Source organism: Rhincodon typus, chromosome 2 (assembly GCF_021869965.1).
Source record: "Rhincodon typus isolate 14 chromosome 2, sRhiTyp1.1, whole genome shotgun sequence".
Classification (NCBI taxonomy): domain Eukaryota; kingdom Metazoa; phylum Chordata; class Chondrichthyes; order Orectolobiformes; family Rhincodontidae; genus Rhincodon; species Rhincodon typus.
Window position 1 is genome coordinate 71,758,120 of NC_063333.1, and position 19,192 is coordinate 71,777,311.

The 19,192-nt window shown below is 40.3% G+C and overlaps 1 protein-coding gene across 1 annotated transcript in view; it reads left to right on the forward strand.

The window, feature by feature from the left end:
- The window catches only part of asb4 (ankyrin repeat and SOCS box containing 4), a 29,622-nt gene extending 11,551 nt beyond the window's left edge, over positions 1 to 18,071 (forward strand). Inside the window, exons 4-5 of the mRNA XM_020514596.2 lie at positions 11,099 to 11,212; positions 17,883 to 18,071. Coding sequence (XP_020370185.1) covers positions 11,099 to 11,212; positions 17,883 to 18,071 — 303 coding nt within the window. The remainder of the gene's footprint in view (positions 1 to 11,098; positions 11,213 to 17,882) is intronic.
- The last annotated feature ends 1,121 nt before the right edge of the window (positions 18,072 to 19,192 follow it).

Consider the following 19,192-nt stretch of genomic DNA (forward strand, 5'->3'; position numbering starts at 1 on the left):
GTAAGTGAAGCATTAGCTCTTACTGTTGTATTCAATTCCCCTTGCAATAAGGTGCGGCATTCTACTGACTTTCTTAATCACTTTCTTACTTAATTGACGTATCTGCATATTTACCTCTTCTATTTCACGTACTGGGACACCCACATCTTTCTGCATCTCTGCAATCTCACACCATTTAGCTAATATGTTTCTTTTTAATTTTTCTTCCAAAATGGACAATTTTCTCACATTATACTCCAATTGCCAGACCTTTGCCCAATTGCCGAACCTATCTATCATTTTAGCAATCTCCTTATGTCTGCTTCACAACTTATTTTCCTGCCTACCTTCGCATCATCAGCAAATTTAGCAACCATACCCTCTGTTTCTTATTCCAACCATTTCAATAAATTGCCAACCTGATAAAGTCATGTTAACGCTTATTCTTTGCTTCCTGTTCATCAGCCAGTCTTCTATCCATACCAATATGTTACCCCATACACCACTAGCTTTTATTTTCTGCAATAACCTTTGATGCAGCACTTTATTAAATGTCGTCTGGACATCTTAGTACAGTATGTACATTGGTTCCACTTTATCCACAGCTTGTTACTTCTACAAAGAACTCAAATACATTGCTTAAACATAATTTTCCCTTTACAAAATGATGTTGACTCTACTTGATTGCCTTGAATCTAACCTGGTTCTAATTTTCTCTTTATGACCGAGGTGAAGTTAATTGGCCTGTATTTTTTCACTTTCTGTATCATTCCCTTTTTGAGTAAAGGAATTATATTTGCTATAATCCAAACCTTCCTCAAATCTAAGGAGCTTTGGAAAATTAAAACCAATGCACCATCTGTCTCACCAGCCTCTTCTTTTAAGACCCTAGGATGAAGTCCCTTAGGATCTGGGAACTTATCAGCCCCCAACTCCAACAGTTTAAGACTTCTCTGGTAATTGTAAATTTCCTGAGTTCCTCTCTCCCTTCCATTACCTGATTTATAGCTGCTTCTAGGATGTCATATATATCCTGTATTATGAAGACTGATCCAATATACCTGCTCGATTCAATCTTTCATCTCTTCATTTCCATTATTAACTCAACAGGCTCACTTTCTATCGGATAAAATGCTCTCTTTGTTAACTCCGTTCTTTCTTAAATATTTGTAGGACACCTTATTAGCTGTTTTAATATTTTTTGCTAGCTTTCTCTCATTCTTTGATTTTCCCTGCTTACTAAATTTTTGGTTATTCCTTGCTGTTTTTTATGTTCTGATCTTTTACCTGTCTTTGGCCAATGCTTTTTCTTTAAATTTGATGCTATCTTTAACATTTCTAGACATGTCAGGGCGACACGGTGGCACAGTGGTTAGCACTGCTGCCTCACAGCGCCAGGGACCTGGGTTCGATTGCAGCCTCGGGCGACTGTCTGTGTGGAGTTTGCACGTTCTCCCCGTGTCTGCGTGGGTTTCCTCCGGGTGCTCTGGTTTCCTCCCATGGACCGAAGATGTGCAGGTTAGGTGGATTGGCCATGCTAAATTGCCTGTAGTGTTCAGGGAGGTAGAGGGTGTATATTAGGTGGGTCATAGGGGGATGGATCTGGGTGGAATGCTCTGAGGTTCGGTGTGGACTTGTTGGGCCGAAGGGCCTGTTTCCACACTGTAGGAATTCTAATTCTAACAATAGATGTTGGATCCATCCCTTGGGATTTTTCTTACTCATTAGGATGCATTTATTCTATACTTCCTGAAATATCCCCTTAAATTGTTACCACTGTATCATTATTGACCAATCCTTTAATCTAATTTAGTAATTCACTTCAGCCAAATCTGTTTTCATTCTCTCACAATTGGCCTTATGAACTTTTATTTAAAATAGTTTTGGACTCATTTCTTTTTCACTCAAACTGTTGCTGCTACCTAGGGACACTTTCATTAATTAATTCTATCTTGTTGCATTATACCAGGCCTAGTATAGACTGCTCAATGGTCAATTCCAGAACACGCTGCTGTAAGAACTATCCCGATAACATCCTATGATGTCCTGATCTAGCTTTCTTGGCCCATCTGACTTTTTCAATTGATACATAGAGTAAATCTCCCATGATTATCACAGTGTTATTCTGATAACCTCTCATAATTCCATCCTTTAAGCTCCACTCTACCTCATCCCTCACCCTGAGGCATGATGACCCTCAGGTCAAACCACCACTAGTTGTGTCTCTCTAATGGGAGAGCAGCTGTATGGTCCTCTGGGACTATGGTAAATATACTTTACTTACTTACTGTGTGGTTATTGTTAGATATCCTATACACCAGTCCCACAAGTGACTTCTTGCCCTTCATCATCTCTCATCTCTACACAAATCATTCATCATCCTGGTTATCCTAACTTAGGGCATAATTCTTTATTGTGCTAATACCATCGCTAACTAACAAAGCCATCATTCCACAATTTCTTAGTTTCCCACCCTTCCTAAATGAACTGTAGCCTTCAGATTCAGGTCTCAATCTATGTCATCTTGCAACCATGTTTCTATAATGGATATCAAATCATACTTATTTGTTTCTATTTGCACTCTCAGTTTGTCTGTTTCGAATGCTATGTGCATTCAAATACTGACACTTTAGATTTAATCTTTTTTCAACTTCCAGTAACATCCATTGACTAACTCTTAAATTTTTACTCTCTTTCCATCTATCAGCCAAGGAGCTCATCCGATAACCCAGCAGGGCATTAGCTATAATCAGTCAGGCATTGGCCCCACTCAAGTCTACAAATTTGTGCCCTTGCATTCCAGGGATTGAGCATGGTCAGTCCTGCAGGTTAAGTGCAAGGAGAGAAGGGATTCCAGGTAGGTCAGTTCGAGATGTTGATCATTTCCTGCATTAATACCATATTCTTTTGCCTTGTGCCTCCTCTTTAATTTCCCATATGGTCCAAAATTTGATCCCTTGCCCCACCTTTTTCATTTAAAACTCTCTCTAATTCCCTAGTTACGTGGCTTGCAAGAACACTGATCTCAGCACATTTCAGGTGGAGACCATTCCATCGGTACAACCAGTTTTCCTGGTACTGGTGCCACTTCCCCACAGAGTAGAACCCACTTCTTCCATTGCAGTCCCCGAATGGTGTTCATATCTTTAAGCTGATTTGTCCAATGCCAGTTTGCATAGCACCCGTTCAAAGCTCACCCAGGGTCACACTCTCTGGCCCTTGAACATTGACCAAATCAGATGACCCGATCCTAATAAAGGTGTGATTGCCTACTGGTACAAAAAAAGATTCCCACATCTTTCCCCCTCCCTGATGCAACTCAGTATTGACCAAACCACCAGGATGGAGTGAGGCCCACGTTTTGGATTGATTTGGCAGAACAACCCTAACTGACACCAACACTCGAACTGACCCACCTGGAGTCCCTTCTCTCCTTGCACTTAACCTGCAGGACTGACCATGCTCAATCCCTGGAATGCAAGGGCACAAATTTGTAGACTTGAGCGGGGCCAATGCCTGACTGATTATAGCTAATGCCCTGCTGGGTTATCGGATGAGCTCCTTGGCTGATTGTGGTGGTCACCCTTGACTGACTGAAGTTCCACTTCACACCACTATGGACTGCTCCCTTTGACATTCACACATTGCCATTCGCTTCAAGCACATGCTGTGTTTTTGCTATGTAAACTGCTGACTCATGCTGATGTTGATATAGCACAATGCTAAACAGTGACATGTAACTACTGACAGATAGATTGACTGCTCAGTACTGCCCACCCTCACAAGCAATCAGCGTCTCCTTCTGCTCTAAAAAATGATGCAAGCCGTAGTGGCTGGCAGACGTAACTGAACACTAAACAGCCTGTGGGCTAAGAAAACAATGTCAAGTGGACAGAGGCTGGCAGCCTCCAAGTAATTGCTGAAGTGAGAGAAGCTAAGAGCCAAAAGCTGCATGAGTCAATGTAACGTAGAAATATCTTCTGCAATGAATGAGATGCATGTCTGTTCTTGCCTGCAAAACACGCAATGCAAAGGTGCCCGGGTTCCAAAGTAAAGTGTTGAAGGATTGAAGTGGTGTCTGAGCTGGTCTGAGAGCAGGTATGATGATGTGGTGAGGTTGGCTGTTTACTGATGTCAACTTGCCTAGATGAAGCGTGGAGGAGGATAGTGGTCAAGGAGCGTGCAGGATCATTGTTCTGAGGAAGAAGGTTCATAATGATTTGGGTGAAGAAAGTAGCCGCTCTGATTTACATGTTGGGAATTTGCACTAACTAGTTTCTTAGTGGATGGAAGGAGAATTGGAAATGGCATATAAGTAAGGCAAGTTGAGGTTTTAATGAAAATGCAAGTGCATTGAATTAAGGTAGTTGCCATACTGTGGCAAGATCCTGAAGTTACCATTTCAGCCTTGTAGGTTAATCAAGAAAGGTTTTCTTCATGCCAAGAGGCTGATTTTTTTTTCATTCTCTCTGTATTTTCCCAACTTTGGCAAGCAGGCAAAGCTGTTAGACTGGGCGTGTGACAGGTGATAAGGGAAGCACAAGAAGGAAAAATATACTTGACTTTGTTCTCACCTATCTACCTGCAGCAGATCCACCTGTACCTTGTCTTTATTGGTAGGAGTGACCAATGCACAATCCTTTGGACATCTAGGGTACCGTCCATCATATTGTGTAGCACTAACACCATGTGAATGGGATAGATTTCCAATAGATCTAGCAAGCCTCTCTGAGAATAATAGACAGAATAACTAAATTGGACAGCTGGAATGCTAGGGTCAGTATTCTGTATAATTGTATGCAAACAAAATAGTTTATTCGAACTCCCAGGAATCAGACAACAGTACCTTCCTGTATGCAAATAGACCTATAACCAGTGATGATCTTATGAGATGGGGCTCGAAGAAACTTCTGCAGATTTTGAGTCCATCCTAAAAGTATTTAACGAATATTTCAGCTCAGAAAGCTTTGGAATTGAGGTGTGATTTAATCAAAAGTGTTAGAGACAAAGGGAATTAATCAAAACATTTCTAACAAATATTTATAGGTTAGGGTAGGTTAGTTGTTGTGGATATGGAGCTCTAAAAACTGAACTCATTTGTGATTGGATCATCATAGGTGCCTGCAATGAGTAGTTAGCAGATTTCTTAGAATCGAAAGATGATTTGACTTTGGAGCAAACAATTCAGAATGAGACACAAGCTCATGGTTCAGAGTCAGATCATTAACCAAGGAAATAAGGAGGCAATTTGTCTGAATCAGTCAGTTGGCAGTGCCATTCTCCCAAAAGCCTACAAAACTGATTAAAGAGTAAGAATCTATGAATCAAATTAGGATGTTCATGCTCTCGAGCAAAGCAATGCCACAAGTGCCAATATTGCCCAGCCAGGGGATTTGAGTGTTTCCAATTTGGAAAGCTTGGACACTCTAAACCTTTTTGCAGACTCCAATGTATATCATTGCCACCATAGCAGCAAAAGGGTCCCAAGCAAGTGAAAATTCCTGAGAAGGAAAAAGAACAAGTCCAGAGAGGGATCATGGTAGATTCTAATAAAATGAAGGTGTTAAATGAAATTCCACACATAAAGAGATTCAATGACTTTCAGTAATTTCCAGGAATGGCCAACTAGGGAAAGCAATTTGTTCCTAATTTGGCTCCAATCACACAAACTATAAGAGATCCGTTGAGAAAAGGTCAACTGTGACCATGGGATTGGGAGCATGCCACAGTATTCCAGACAATTGAGGAGAAATTACTTCCTTCAGACACGTTAGCCCATCACAATCCCAGTTGTACACAGTGCAGTGCATCTTGAATGGGATTAGGCAGGCACAGTACTCATCCCAGTTGAGGGTGATCATAGAAAAAAATCACGTTATTCAGCATCCGTAGAACTAATGGAGACAGATCAATTCAAAGCGACCATAGACCAAAAAGCTTAAGCAGTAACATGGGGATGTGTATATTTCTTTGATTATCTGATGGGATTTGAGTTTCAAAAGAAGATAGATCACAAACCATTAGTTACCCCATTATATTCCAAGGTGATATTCAAAATGTTGCTAACAATCCTGAGGCTCAGACTCAGGCTGATTTAATATGATTCCACACCAGTCTACATACTAGTGAAAATGCAGCTGTCAGCTAATGCACTATCTGGACTAAATTGATCAAGCTGACTGAGAGAATTTAGCCCTTGATGAAGAGATGAAATATTTTCATCAGTCATAATAAATTCTCTCGCTCCTTCTGAGAAGAGGTTACAGAAAATTTGAGAAGCTCAGAAGGCAGATACAGAGTGCACATACCTCTGGAGCCGCTGTCTAGACAGTTGGTCCAAATACAGTCCAACTAAAATTCCTTTACGCAAGTATCATAAACAAAGCAGACATTTAACCATAGTTCATGATATTCGAGTTTTCAATCACAGTTCAGCAAGTGCAAAATCTATGAGGGAAGAAATTTCATAGACTTCATAGAGGGCACTTAGGAATATCAAACATAGAGCTGATGCACTGTAGTCTGTATGGTGTCCAAGCATTTTAAAAGAAAGGAATTCCTTTCCTGCTGTCATACATGTGCAATGAATAGTCAGACACAAATGGAGCTCTCATTATTTTCTCATTTCCTTGACAGGTCTTGGCAAATGTTGACACTATACTTACTTAATGTTCAAGGGAAAGCACACTTGATAAAAATGGATTACTAATCCAAGTGGATACAGTTTACTAGATTTCACACAACCACAGCTTGAGACAGTAACCACAGCACTGAAGAAAACCTTTGCTACACATGAGTTTCCAGATGAGATTGTTTCAGACAACAGTCTACAATTCATGAATGAAATTTTTTTATAATTCGAAAAAGAATCAGGAATTAATCATGTCATGACTTTTCCTCTTCATCCATGGACCATTGGAGAAGCCAAAAGAGCAAAAAAACTATTTTGTCAGAAACAAAGATTTGAATTTAGTTTTACTGATTGGAAACTTACTGGCACAATTTCTGATGGGTAGAAGACTGAAAGCAGAAATTCCAATACTATGGCAAAATCGTAAAACTAATTATCACGTCTCAAGAACACAAATAAGGGAGAGGAATTGAGAACAACCACAAAATGAAACAAAATAATTGGTTGAATTCCAGGCATTGAGTGAGCTTTGTCAGTTTTGGTACCAGGCCAAAAAGTTTTGATAAGTGATAGGAAACCAGTAGGTGCTGTTCTTAGAAAGTATTCAGCCATGATCTTACATTGTTTGAAGTCTAGCACAAAGATTCTGAAGAAACAGAAAAGCATTCATTTTCCTTGAAGCAGCTGGAACAAGTCAATATGACTAATGTATAAAATTTGGGATAATGAGAACAGAATGGATACCATCTACCATGAATAATGATGAGAGTTACAGAAATGATGGAAGAGTATAACCCCCATCCAGCAATTGTGCAAACAAGATCACAGTGAGCTATTCAAGTTTCCAAAGACAAAAGTCAAATCTTACAGGAGCATGAATGCAATGAGTCATGGTGGAATTTGTGCCAAAATCTTGCAAGAAGTCCAGCAAGGTCAACCTTGACATCGGGAGCAACTCACTGTGTCTTTTCTGCGTTTGCCAAGTGGCAAGCTGAGTTTCTCATGAGACAGCAACACTTTGCCAGTTTAGGGGGACTTAAACTTGTTAAACGCATTATTCGGGGCATAACTCACCTCATTAATATTCAGTTTCCTATCTTACCAAACCTGCCGAGAAGCTCGACATTGTGAATTCTCACTATGGAAACCAGAGCAGGTACTTGCTATCTTCAGCTCACCGCTTGCTCCAAAGGACCTCCATGTCGGACACCAACATCTTAGGGCTGTCTCACTGGGCATCACCCATATGCACTGCATCTCCATGGGGATTAGCATCTGACATGTGCCAACCCTAAGAATCCTCATAGTATATCACCAATCTGGTTGAGGTCTACTTCAACACTTCAGTGCTGCACCTCGGGCTGCATTACCAAGCATCACTGTCATGCTGTAGCAAGGATTCTGTGTGCTTAGAGATACACTTCCATACACTCATAGCATGGAGCAGGCTGCATCTCCGGCCTATTAATTTGCTGGCATAACGCTCAGTCACACTGAGTCTTCCTGGATGCTCCCACCATCCCTACCTTGTATTGCATTGCCTTGCTTTGCATTGCCCTGTCTTGCCTTTTTAAGTTTTGCCTCCTCAGCCTGAGACACCAGGCTCATTACATTGGTTGCCACACCATTTAGTGAAGACCCAAAATCAAGAAGCTTGACATATTTGTAAGCAGGTCTCAGTCAAGTCAAGGAGGTAGCCTTCACTGTGGAGGTTCCAGCACAGCAAGTCAAGGGCAGCTTTCAGTAGCAGTACAGAAGCTTGTGGGTGAGCAATCAGCCTGTGGGATGGTGAGAGTCTGGATGCTCTTCACATTAACAGTGAAGACCTGAATGTCATCTTGACTCTTTTTGGTTTATTGTGGGCTGTTTCCTTCTAAAATGAGAGACAGTCAGGTACTAAGGCTGATGAAAGTGGGTGGCATAGCTATTCATTTTGGTGCAGATGGGGAAGGTGTCCTGAGCAAGTGAGCAGACAGTGCAGAGGGTATGCAGGCCTGGTGGTGTAGGGGGTTGTGGTGAGTGAAGGCAGATGTTGCAGGCAATATTAAGAATGGTAGAATCTGAGGCTTGGTGGGACGTGAGAACAGTAGCAGTGATAGAGTCAGTATGAGGTAGCAGAGAGAAGATTGTAGCACTTATGCTGGCAAGGTGGAGAAACTCTTTGAGATTTTTGTTACATTGCAGCACATTCCTTCAGATGGCTGAGACTGCACTGAACTGGGGGACAAGTACAATTCAGGCTGGCATAGTCTTGTGTCGTGGCCTCTTTTGCTGGTCCTGGGGAAAGAGGACATCCCACTTTGAAACCACACTGTTCACCAGAAATTCTAGGTCCCTGCCCACTAACTGGGCAACAAATTTCCCTTATGTACCACATCGGGGGCAAATGTCAGGGATTGTGCAGGGTAGCTGACAGTGTTTGTCTAGGTGCAAAACATCCTTTAAAGATAGGGCAGTACCAGAGATGGCAGTCAATTCTTGGATATTCAGGCAGTAGCGAGTCGTCCTCAGATGGTGTGTGGTAAGATGGGGCTAGAATCATGTGAGAGCGACCATAGGGGCAGGACAGGTAGTTAATGAAGAAAAACGAAAACAGAAATTGCTGTCGAAACTTAGCAGGTCTGGCAGCATCTATGGAAGAAAATAGAGTTAACATTTCCAGTCGGGTGACTTCATCAGAATTCTAAGCAGCTGGAAATAAAATGCCAGCAATTTTTGTCTTTGTTTCAGATCTCCAACATCTGCAGCTCTTTGTTTTATTGCAGTTAATGAAGTGAGTTTGGTAAGATGCAGTGAGAAAACTTGTTAGGCCTCACAATGAAAATCCCTCCAGAAAACCTAATACCACTGTCACTTAGCTAAAAAAAAAAATCAATGTGTCAACTCAAAATCTCTGATGTTTGAAATTTGAGTGCAGGGAGATGGTGAGAATGTAAATAGTTTCAAGAAATTGATGAAATGATAAGTTGAGAGAAGTAGGATGTGGGGTGGATCTGGAGTTGTGATATAATGAGAATGCATATGCAAATAATATAGTGATCTATTGATGAATAACACTGACATCAAAACACTGAAAAGAGTGGAATGAATATCTGCATTAGAGAGAGATGATGCAAAGATCAGTTTTCTGTGCAATAGTATGTTAATAAGGGAATTTATTGGAGCTGCTGAGAATGAAAGACATTACTCTTTTTTAGATAAGGTGGAGACAGAAAAGTTCTGTTGTGAAATTGTGGAAACAGTACAATCTACAAAAGCAGCCAGTATGGTGTGGAATCACGCCCTGAAGCTAAATCTTCATGTTAGCCAAATCAGCTAAGAGTTGTATCCAGGGAAGTAGATCAATCCATGGTGTCAACCCAAACAACTTTGTAAATACTTCAAAGAGAAATTGGGAAGCATCCCAAAAATGCATTTTGAAATAGAACAGGTTTTGCGACATAGCTTTTGCCTTGCACTAACAAATAGTTAAACATCCATCATCATCAGTATTGAACACAGATGTGTATTGGGGCTTCATTACCCCACTTTAGCATGGTTTAAAGCTTAAAGGGATAAATTTGTAAAAGTCATGCTCCCATGTGTACAGCTTGCCCCATGGGAGCGCACAATGGGTAATTTAGGTGTTTCCACTTAATGATGTTCTGTCAATTATTTTTAATTGGCAGAAAAGAAGGCAGAGTACTCATCAAAATCCTTGATATGTTCTGGTTCTTAGCAGTAATACATACTGGGAGTAAGAATTGATAAAAGTTACTATTGGTGGAGCAAATTATGCCTATTGGTCACTATACATAATTAACTGCTGTGGTCCAAACTTCATGTTTACATCCACCCAAATTTTCCTGGGCCTTTGATCCTGTCAAAGTATTAAGATTGGGATTGTGTTTCCCAATTTAAATAAAAATGGAATGTGTCTGCGTTGCCATATTGTGAGTTCCTGCCATTTGTAGTTTGAGGTATGGGATGGATGGGGAAAAGCACTGATCTTCCACTTACCACAGCACCATGATGAAAAATTATGCTTGCAGACAGCTAATGAGAGTTGGTTGAATGTTCCAGAAGCTCAGAAGAAGACACAGATTGAGCTTATATTAATTCCCTTCAAAACTAGGCAATCAGTCATGAATGTATACTGGTTATCACTTCATGAAGCAGCTTGTCCATGGAACGTGAGAATCGATGAGGACTTTTGGACCTGTTACCTGACTGTTAATCACTGATGTGGATAACAGTGTTGGGAGTGGGTGGAACCCAGGTATATCTTATTCACCATCTATTTTGTGGACTCTGTCCTAGAATCCTGACAGGACTACGCTAGAGGGTTGATGGAGATTTGAGTTCCATATCTTCAAATTATGAGAACAATAAATTACCCCTTGGAAAACCTTGTATGTTTACCCTGCCAGTCATATGCATCAATGTTTCAAATTCATTCTTCAATAAACAAACAAAAGAGGATAAAATTTACTTTTTGTTTATATCCAGGTACTACAATCATGCTACACCTGTCCAAAAGCAGTGGAGGTTATGATCAATTCATATGAATCCATTCAATCCACACCAAAGTGGAGACAAGTTATACCAGATGAAGTCCTAGAGGTAATTTTGTTCAATTTCTGTTTCCTTTGTTTGAAGTTTCTAACCTCAACTGAACAAAACAAAAAATCAGGTAAGACCAAATAGTTTCTGTAAACTAGTCATCACCAAATTCATGACTCGAGCCAGAACAGGACTGGATATTTAATATCCTAGGTTATAAGGCTTTTAGTCAAAATAGGATGGGTGTAAGGGGAGGAGGTGTGGCAGTCTTGGTGAAAGATAGTATCATTGTCCTTGAACACAATACAGTTCCTGAATTAGAATCTATATGGTTAGAAGTGAGAAACAGGAAGGGAGCAGTGACCTTGTTAGGTATTTATTATAGACCTCCAAATAGTGGGGAGGAAGTAAAAGAGAGTATTTGTGAGTAGATTATGGAGATTTGCAGGACAAGTGATTGTTGTGATAGTTCGTGATTTCAATTACCCTAGGGTAGACTGGGAAAATGGGAGGGTGTAGGGCATGGAAGGGGAAAAATTCCTACAATGCATGCGGGAGAACTTTCTGGAACAATACATTTCCAGTCCTACCTGGGAGGGAGCTGTGCTGGATCTGGTCCCAGAAAATGAGGCAGGCCAAGTGGAGAATGTCAGAGTGGAGGAGCATTCAGGAAACAGTGATCATAACATAATAAGGTTCAGTATTAAGTTGGAAAAGGATAAAAATCAATCAATGATTAAGATCCCAGACTAGAAAAGGGCAGATTTTGGGTGTCTAAAAGTTGAACTGGAGCATGTTTATCAGAAACGCATTTTGCTGGATAAAACAACAGATGAAAAATGGAAGAATTTTAAAAGGGAGATGAATAGGGTACAAGCTAGGTAAATACCCATGAGAAGTAAATATGGGGTATCCAAAGCTAGACAACTCTGAATGACTAAGGATATTAATGAGAAAATAAGGAAGAAAAAGGAGGTATGCAACGCATACTGGAATTATAATAGCAATAGAAATCAGGAAGAATATCTCAAATGCAGGAGAGAGGCTAAGGCTGGCAAGGAAGGCTAGGAGGAAGCATGAGGAAAGAACGGCAGGCTGTGCTAAAACAAATAGTTCTTCAAGTATATTAACAGTACAAAAATAGTGAAGGTTAGGGTGGGGTCCATTAGGAACAAGCAGAGTAAGCTGCTCACTGAATCAAAGGGTATGGCAGAGGTTCTAGATTAATATCTTGCTTCAGTCTTTACCAAATTTTAAGATGGTGACAATAGAAAACATGAGTGTTGAGCAACTAAGCAGTATAGAGATAGACAAACAAGAGGTGCTAAAAAGGCTGGCAACACTCTAGGTAGAGAAGTCACCAGGTTTAGATGGGATGCGCCCTAGTTTGCTGAGAAAGCTAAGGGATCAAATTGTGGAGTCTTTGACAGAACTTTTCCAGGCCTTCCTGAACACAGCTTTAGACCCACGGGCCTGGAAGATTGCAAATATGATACTGTTTTTTTAAAAAGGGAACAAAGGATAACCCAGGAAATCACAGATCTGTGAGCTTTACGTCAGTAGTGAGAAAACTGATGGAGGCTATAATGTGGGATAAGGTAAATATACACTTAGGAAAAAATTAGTTAATACTAGACAGTCAACATGGCTTTGTCCAGGGCAGGTCATGTCTGACAAATCTAATTGAGTTCTTTGATAAGGTGACACAGGCAGTGGATGAGGATATTGCTATGACTGTTGTATATTTGAACCTGTAGAAAGCATTTGATACGGTACCACATGGCAGGTTGGTTAGCAAATTAGAAATGTTTGGGATTGATAGGTCCTTGGCAGCATGGATTAGAAGTTGGCTAAAGGACAGGAAACAGAGGGTAGGTGTAGATGAGCATTTCTCAGATTGGAGATGAGTTGAAAGTGGTGTTCCCCAGGAATGGGTGCTATTTTCTGATTTATACAAACAATTGGGAGATGGGTGGTGAAAGCAAAATATCTAAATTTGTGGATGATACTAAGCTAGGGAGAATAGTGAATTATGAGGATGGTGCTGAGTGACTTCAAAGAGACATTGACAAGTTGGCCAAATGGCAGCTGGCAGATGAAATTCAATGCAGAGAAATGTGAGGTAATGCATTTTGGTGGAAGAAACACAGAGAGACAGTACAGGTTCCATGGTACAACTTTGAGGTGAGTGCAGGAACTGAGGGACCTTGGAGTTCACAGGCATGATTCTCTGAAGGAGGCCAGGCAAGTTGAAGCAGTTGTTTCAGGCTTATAGAATCCTTAGGTTTATAAATAGAAACATAGAGTATAAAAGCAAGGAAGTGATGCTACACCTGTGCAAATCTTTGGTCAGATCACATTTGGAGTGTTGTGTTAAGTTCTGGGCACTTTATTTAAGGAAGGATATTAAAGCCCTGGAGAAAGTTCAAAGGAGATTTACTGGAATGATACCAGGAATAAAGGATTTTAGATACAAGGAATGATTAGAGAGATTAAGCTTATTCTCCTTGCAGCAGAAAAGATTAAGAAATAACTTTATTAAGGTGATCAAAGTTGTGAACAATTTTGACAGGGCAAAGAAGGATATTCTACTTCCAGTAGTTGATACATCAGTAACCAGGGGGTCACAATTTCAATATTCAATAAACAAGAGAGGTAGGAGATGAGGCAAAACTTCTTTACTTAGAGAAATGTTAGGATTTAGAATGCACCACCTGGGAGAATGGTGGAGGTGGATCCCATAGGAGGTTTTAAAAGAGAGCTGGATGTATATTTGAAAGTGATGAAGTTAGAGGGCTACAGAGATAGAACTGGAGGCTGGAGCATGATATAGACATAATGGTTCAAAAGGCCTCCTTTTGTACTGTAAAATTCTATGGTTCTATCGTTCTATAGACTAAGCTTGATTAAATTCAGATGAGTCAATGCACATGTATATGTGTGCACATATGGGATCAACAATAGCCAGTGATGGTGATTTTTGCTATGTCCCAACTCTTTTGAATTTTGAGCTCTGATTAATTTTCAAGTGAGTAGGTTTGTATTGGATATCCATCTTATGCTCCATTAAAGCTAATGGAGGGTAAATCAACCTGAACACATCACAAACTTGGCAGGTATAATCAGTTAAAGTCAGGATGGATATCAGTGGAGGACAACTTCCTTTCTGCAGTGAGATTGAAAAGCAATAGACTGCATGGATGGTTGGCTAATTTTAAACTACATCATTCATGCTGATTAAACAGATTGCTTACTAATTGCATTGAGATACAAATCAAATGGGCTGTACAATGGGTGGGCAATTGCTCCGACAGATTACTGCTCAGATTCTACAGATCAAAGTTATCTCCTGATATCTTTGCAAACATTGTTCATTCCCATCACAGCTATGAATAGAAGATGTATTTGGAGGTGACTAAATGCCAATGATTTTTGGTGATTAATCCTTATAGAAGCATATTCACAGGAATAGCATGATATATGAAGAAGACAAGAAAATCAGAGAGATTTGCAGGAATTATACAGATGTGACACTTGGAGCTTTGGTTATCTAAATATCAGCTGTCACAATGTTAGAGTAAACGCCAAGTAAGGTGAAGAATTTCTGAAATGCTTCTTGATGAACATGTTCTCAGTCCAGTTAGGAAGGAGACATTCATCGCTGGATTTGGTGTTGGGGAAATGAAATGAGGCAAGTGGGCCTATCGTTTGCAGAGGACAACTCAGATGAGAGTAATTATCATATCACAGGGCTTAGGTTCATATTCCAGAGGAACAAGGGACAAGCTAAGGTTAAATTGGAAGAGGACTATCTTGAGCAGTCTGAGTGAGGATCTAGCCAGGGTAGAACAGAACCAGAATTTGACAGGTAAACTGAAACTGTGCAATGAATGATCTTTAAGGTAGAGAAGTTTCATGTGCAGGTTTGGTACATTGCAAAAAGATGTAAAGGCAGAGCATCAATGTCATGTTCCTTGGATAACACAGGAGAAAGGGAATGTAATGAAACTAAGAAAAGAGTATGATGCATGTCAAATGGATTTTTGAAGTGAGAATCTGGCTCAATATGACATTGAGAGTCAAGAAACCTAATATACTCCAGGACTGTAGATATAGTGAGATCATAAAGGGAACTAGTGACAACGTGCAGGATATAGGATAACTGAGGAGCATGCTCCAAGGTCTGTACACCATAATTCCCCTCCACTCTGCTTGAGGCAAGGTCTATAATCATAGTTCTCTCCAGGAACCAGTAGTTGTGTGAATATACACTATGGTGCAGTTACAGTTGCCCACAATTAGCCCAAAGGCTAGTTTTGTCCGTGCAGTTTGAAACTTCTAAGTGATCACAGTACCAATACATTAAAACTAAGAAATCACCCTTTATTTAGAACAATAGTGCAAAATGAAATGCTTCTCAATCAATGATTTATTGATGCCAAGGCCCCCATCCTTCACTTGTCTGGCAGGAGATTCCAGCCCTGGTGAGGCACCTTATAGATTGAATATATTCACTTCCTCCATAGCTGCATGAGACATCAAGATCGCAATGAGCTGACTGTGCACAATGACTCCATGACTTGACGGAATTTCACTGGAATGTGATGTCATCAGTTCTGGAAATATAACTGTTTATTTGAGAACTGAATCCACTGGAATCACGATTCATAGAATGTCCCTTCAGTCAGTCTGAAATCTAAACCTTAACTACACCCACCCAAAAAATAATTGTCTTCCTACTTTGGGTGTAGCCTTTTGAAAGTAGAAGAAAGTTTGGCAAATTATTCAAAATAATGAGATTTACTTTCATGGTTAGAATGAATTTGTTCAACCCTTCCCTTGTCACCCTCCAAGAGCCCACCAGTCTTTGTAATCCCTGTCACCTTGGAAAGAAACCACCCCACTGATATTTCCACTGATCACATCAATGTGTTTATTAATTTGCCTATTTCTTCCCCTTTGTGCCCTTAACAAAGCATGTTCCAATGCTTCTCCTGACCTTCTACCCTCCTTTCATCTGCATTCCTTGACACCACACCATACAAAACCATCTGGTTCCTGAGCCTGACCCATTAATGTACATCTTACCAAATCTAATTATCAACAATACCCCCATCCCACCCGGTGATTGTGACCATGACCTCTGCTTCCCAATACTGCTAGACACATCCTTGGCCATGAACTTCCCACAGCAAGGACCAAAACCTGGACCACCATTTCCCTGTGACTTTCCCTTTCCAGCCACGATCCCAATCCTCCCAGGTCAGGACAGAGGTTGCTGTGAGGTACACCCTTCAATCCTTGAATAGACAATGCTGCAGTCCTTTGCAGGCACCCACCTTTTTGCAATTAACTGCACTTCTCTTAACCTTTTCAGCTTTAACATGCCCTGCAGCCACAGAGACTGCCTCCCACATCTTAGTCATTTATGCTTTAACATGACCTATAGAGTGTCACCTCCACCCTGTTGACTGCACTTGACGAGTTTACGACACAACTCAATGCAACCGTCATTTAAAGCTGTATTGTTATCAGGAATAGCAGCAAGTACTTACCTCATAGTCCAGGAAGAAGTGAAGGCTGTCAGAAGCAGGCCTTTTTCATGCTGTCAGGTATTTAAAGCAACAGTTTTTGCAATTGGGGAGAGGTCAATTCAGAAGGCCTACTTATTTCCAGCAAATGTGATGCTAATATATGCAGATAGGGTTTTCAATGCCTGCAGTTGGAATGGTTGACCTGTCTTTTATCATTGGATTACTTTGTTGCAAAACTTTAGCCCACTCATGAGAATCTGATTTTTGGAGTTCTTGCCTAATTACATTTACCCGTGCACCATCCTTCTCACCTCCTCCTGGACTGGAAGATTCCACCCTGTGACCCTAGTCAGTAAAAATGACATGATATATGCAAATTGTTACCAGTTTAATGTATATCAATAATATATTAAAGTCAATATGCCAATGAACCTTTACAAAAATAAAATGCAGTGCTTGCTGAAAGTCTGAAATAAAAACAAAACATGTTAGAAATTCTCAATGGGTCAGCCACCTTCTGTGGAGAGAAAAACCGAGTTAATGTTTTAATTTGCTGGCCTGTCGAAAGAGTTTTGTCATTTCTGTTCCTTCACTCTTCAGACAGAACACAGGCATTTCATTTTTGTGCTGCAATCTGTGCATTATGAATGGAATCATGAACTGTGACTTGAATTTCGTATTTTCAAAGGAGGAGCAAATCAACTCTCAAACTATAGCATTGTTATTATTAACAGCAAAATAATCTGGTGACCAAACTAATCAAATCATGACTGACAAAGGATGGCTTGTTTGAACCATTTTCTTGGATTTGTTTATTTTTCTAGCTAAAAGTTCACAAATAATAGCAGCTGTTTGAAAATAAAATAATGTGACCAGAAGCTATGCACACTGTCAGGCCAAGCTTAAATAGCTCTTCCTTCAAGAAACTTTCTGTTTCTTTCAAAACATACTCAGACACAATAAGGCCACTTCTTGTTCCCATCCTACTATTGCTTGTGGTGGACAAAAGTAAAATGCTTCAAATGAAATTAAATAAATAGAGCAAATTTAAGCTAAAATCACACATTGTGTATTATAAGCCAGCTCTCCCTCATCCCCAATAACTCTGTTATGCAGCACTCACTCCGTCACCCAATTTGAGAACCTTTGATTTAGAAAGCCAGTCATTGACCAATATCATTTTCTTGACTTTGCAGCAACACTGGGAGTTTTATAAATCTCTGTTTGATGTCTGTGGAAGATCTCCACGTTCTCTGATGCACCTGGCTAGATGTGCTATTCGAGCAGTGTTACAGAAAAGGTGTTACAAAGCAGTGCCAAAACTTAACCTTCCACTTCGACTTAAAAAGTATCTTCTATTAGAACCAGAGGGTGTGCTCTACTGAGTTTCAGAATTGATAAATGAGTTTCTATGCATCACTGGATCTTATTTTTCTTGTTAAATCAACCATTGCACAAAGTTAATGGCCCGGATTTTGCAGTCAGTGATGTAGGAACAAAGCTTACTATTCATTACGTGTACAGCTACTGTGGGCTTTTTAGCAACAGCTTAGAGTTACAAGAAGTCCTTTTCAGTATGGTGCCCTCTTTAGGGGACTGCAGCATTATGAACAGGGAAAAAATACAGCACAACTCTTACAGAGGCATGTAGATTCTCAACCAGGAAGCAAAAATTAGAATATCTAATTCAGTTTAAAATCATGCATGAAAGCTAAATAACGTGAAGTGAGAGAAAGAAAGACTTGCATTTACATAAAGCTTTCCATGGCCACTAGACATCTCAAACTGCTTTACACCTAATGAAGTCCAAAGAAGTGTAGTCACTGTTATAAAGTGGCAGCCAATACATACTGAGCAAAATCTGACAATGTGATAATGAACAGATAATCTGTGTATGTAATGTTAATTGAGGCATAAGTATTCGCTGGGCACCAAGTAGCACTTTCCTGATCTTCTTGGAAATAGTGCCAACCTCTTAAGGATCCAAGTTTAGCCTCAGTTTAACATCTGTATCAAAAAGTTCTACTCCAGTAATGCACCTGAGTGTCAGCTGTGAATGGATTTGAACCAAGCTGACCAAACAGAAACTAAGAGGCACAAACATTCTTTGTTTATTGACAATATAAGTCCAACAGTCTCTGTCTCAGCACCAACCATTTCCCCTTTATATCTAGGCATCAATTAACTAATTGATAGACATCACCAGTTTCATTTCTAACCTTACCAGAGTCCAAAGACATAAGGTTAGGTGGATTGGCCATGCTAAATGGCAACGCAGTGTCCAGGGATATGCAGGCTAGGTGGATTAGCCATGGTAAATGTGGGGTTATGGGGATACAGTGGTGGTGAGGGATCTGCGTGGGTTGCTCTCCAGAGCGTCAGTGCAGATTTGATGGACCGAATGATCTCTATCTGCACTGTAGGGATTCTATGATTCTATGAGTACATTGTTGCTAACTTTGCAGATGACATAAATATAGGTGAAGGATCGGGTAGTGTTGAGGAA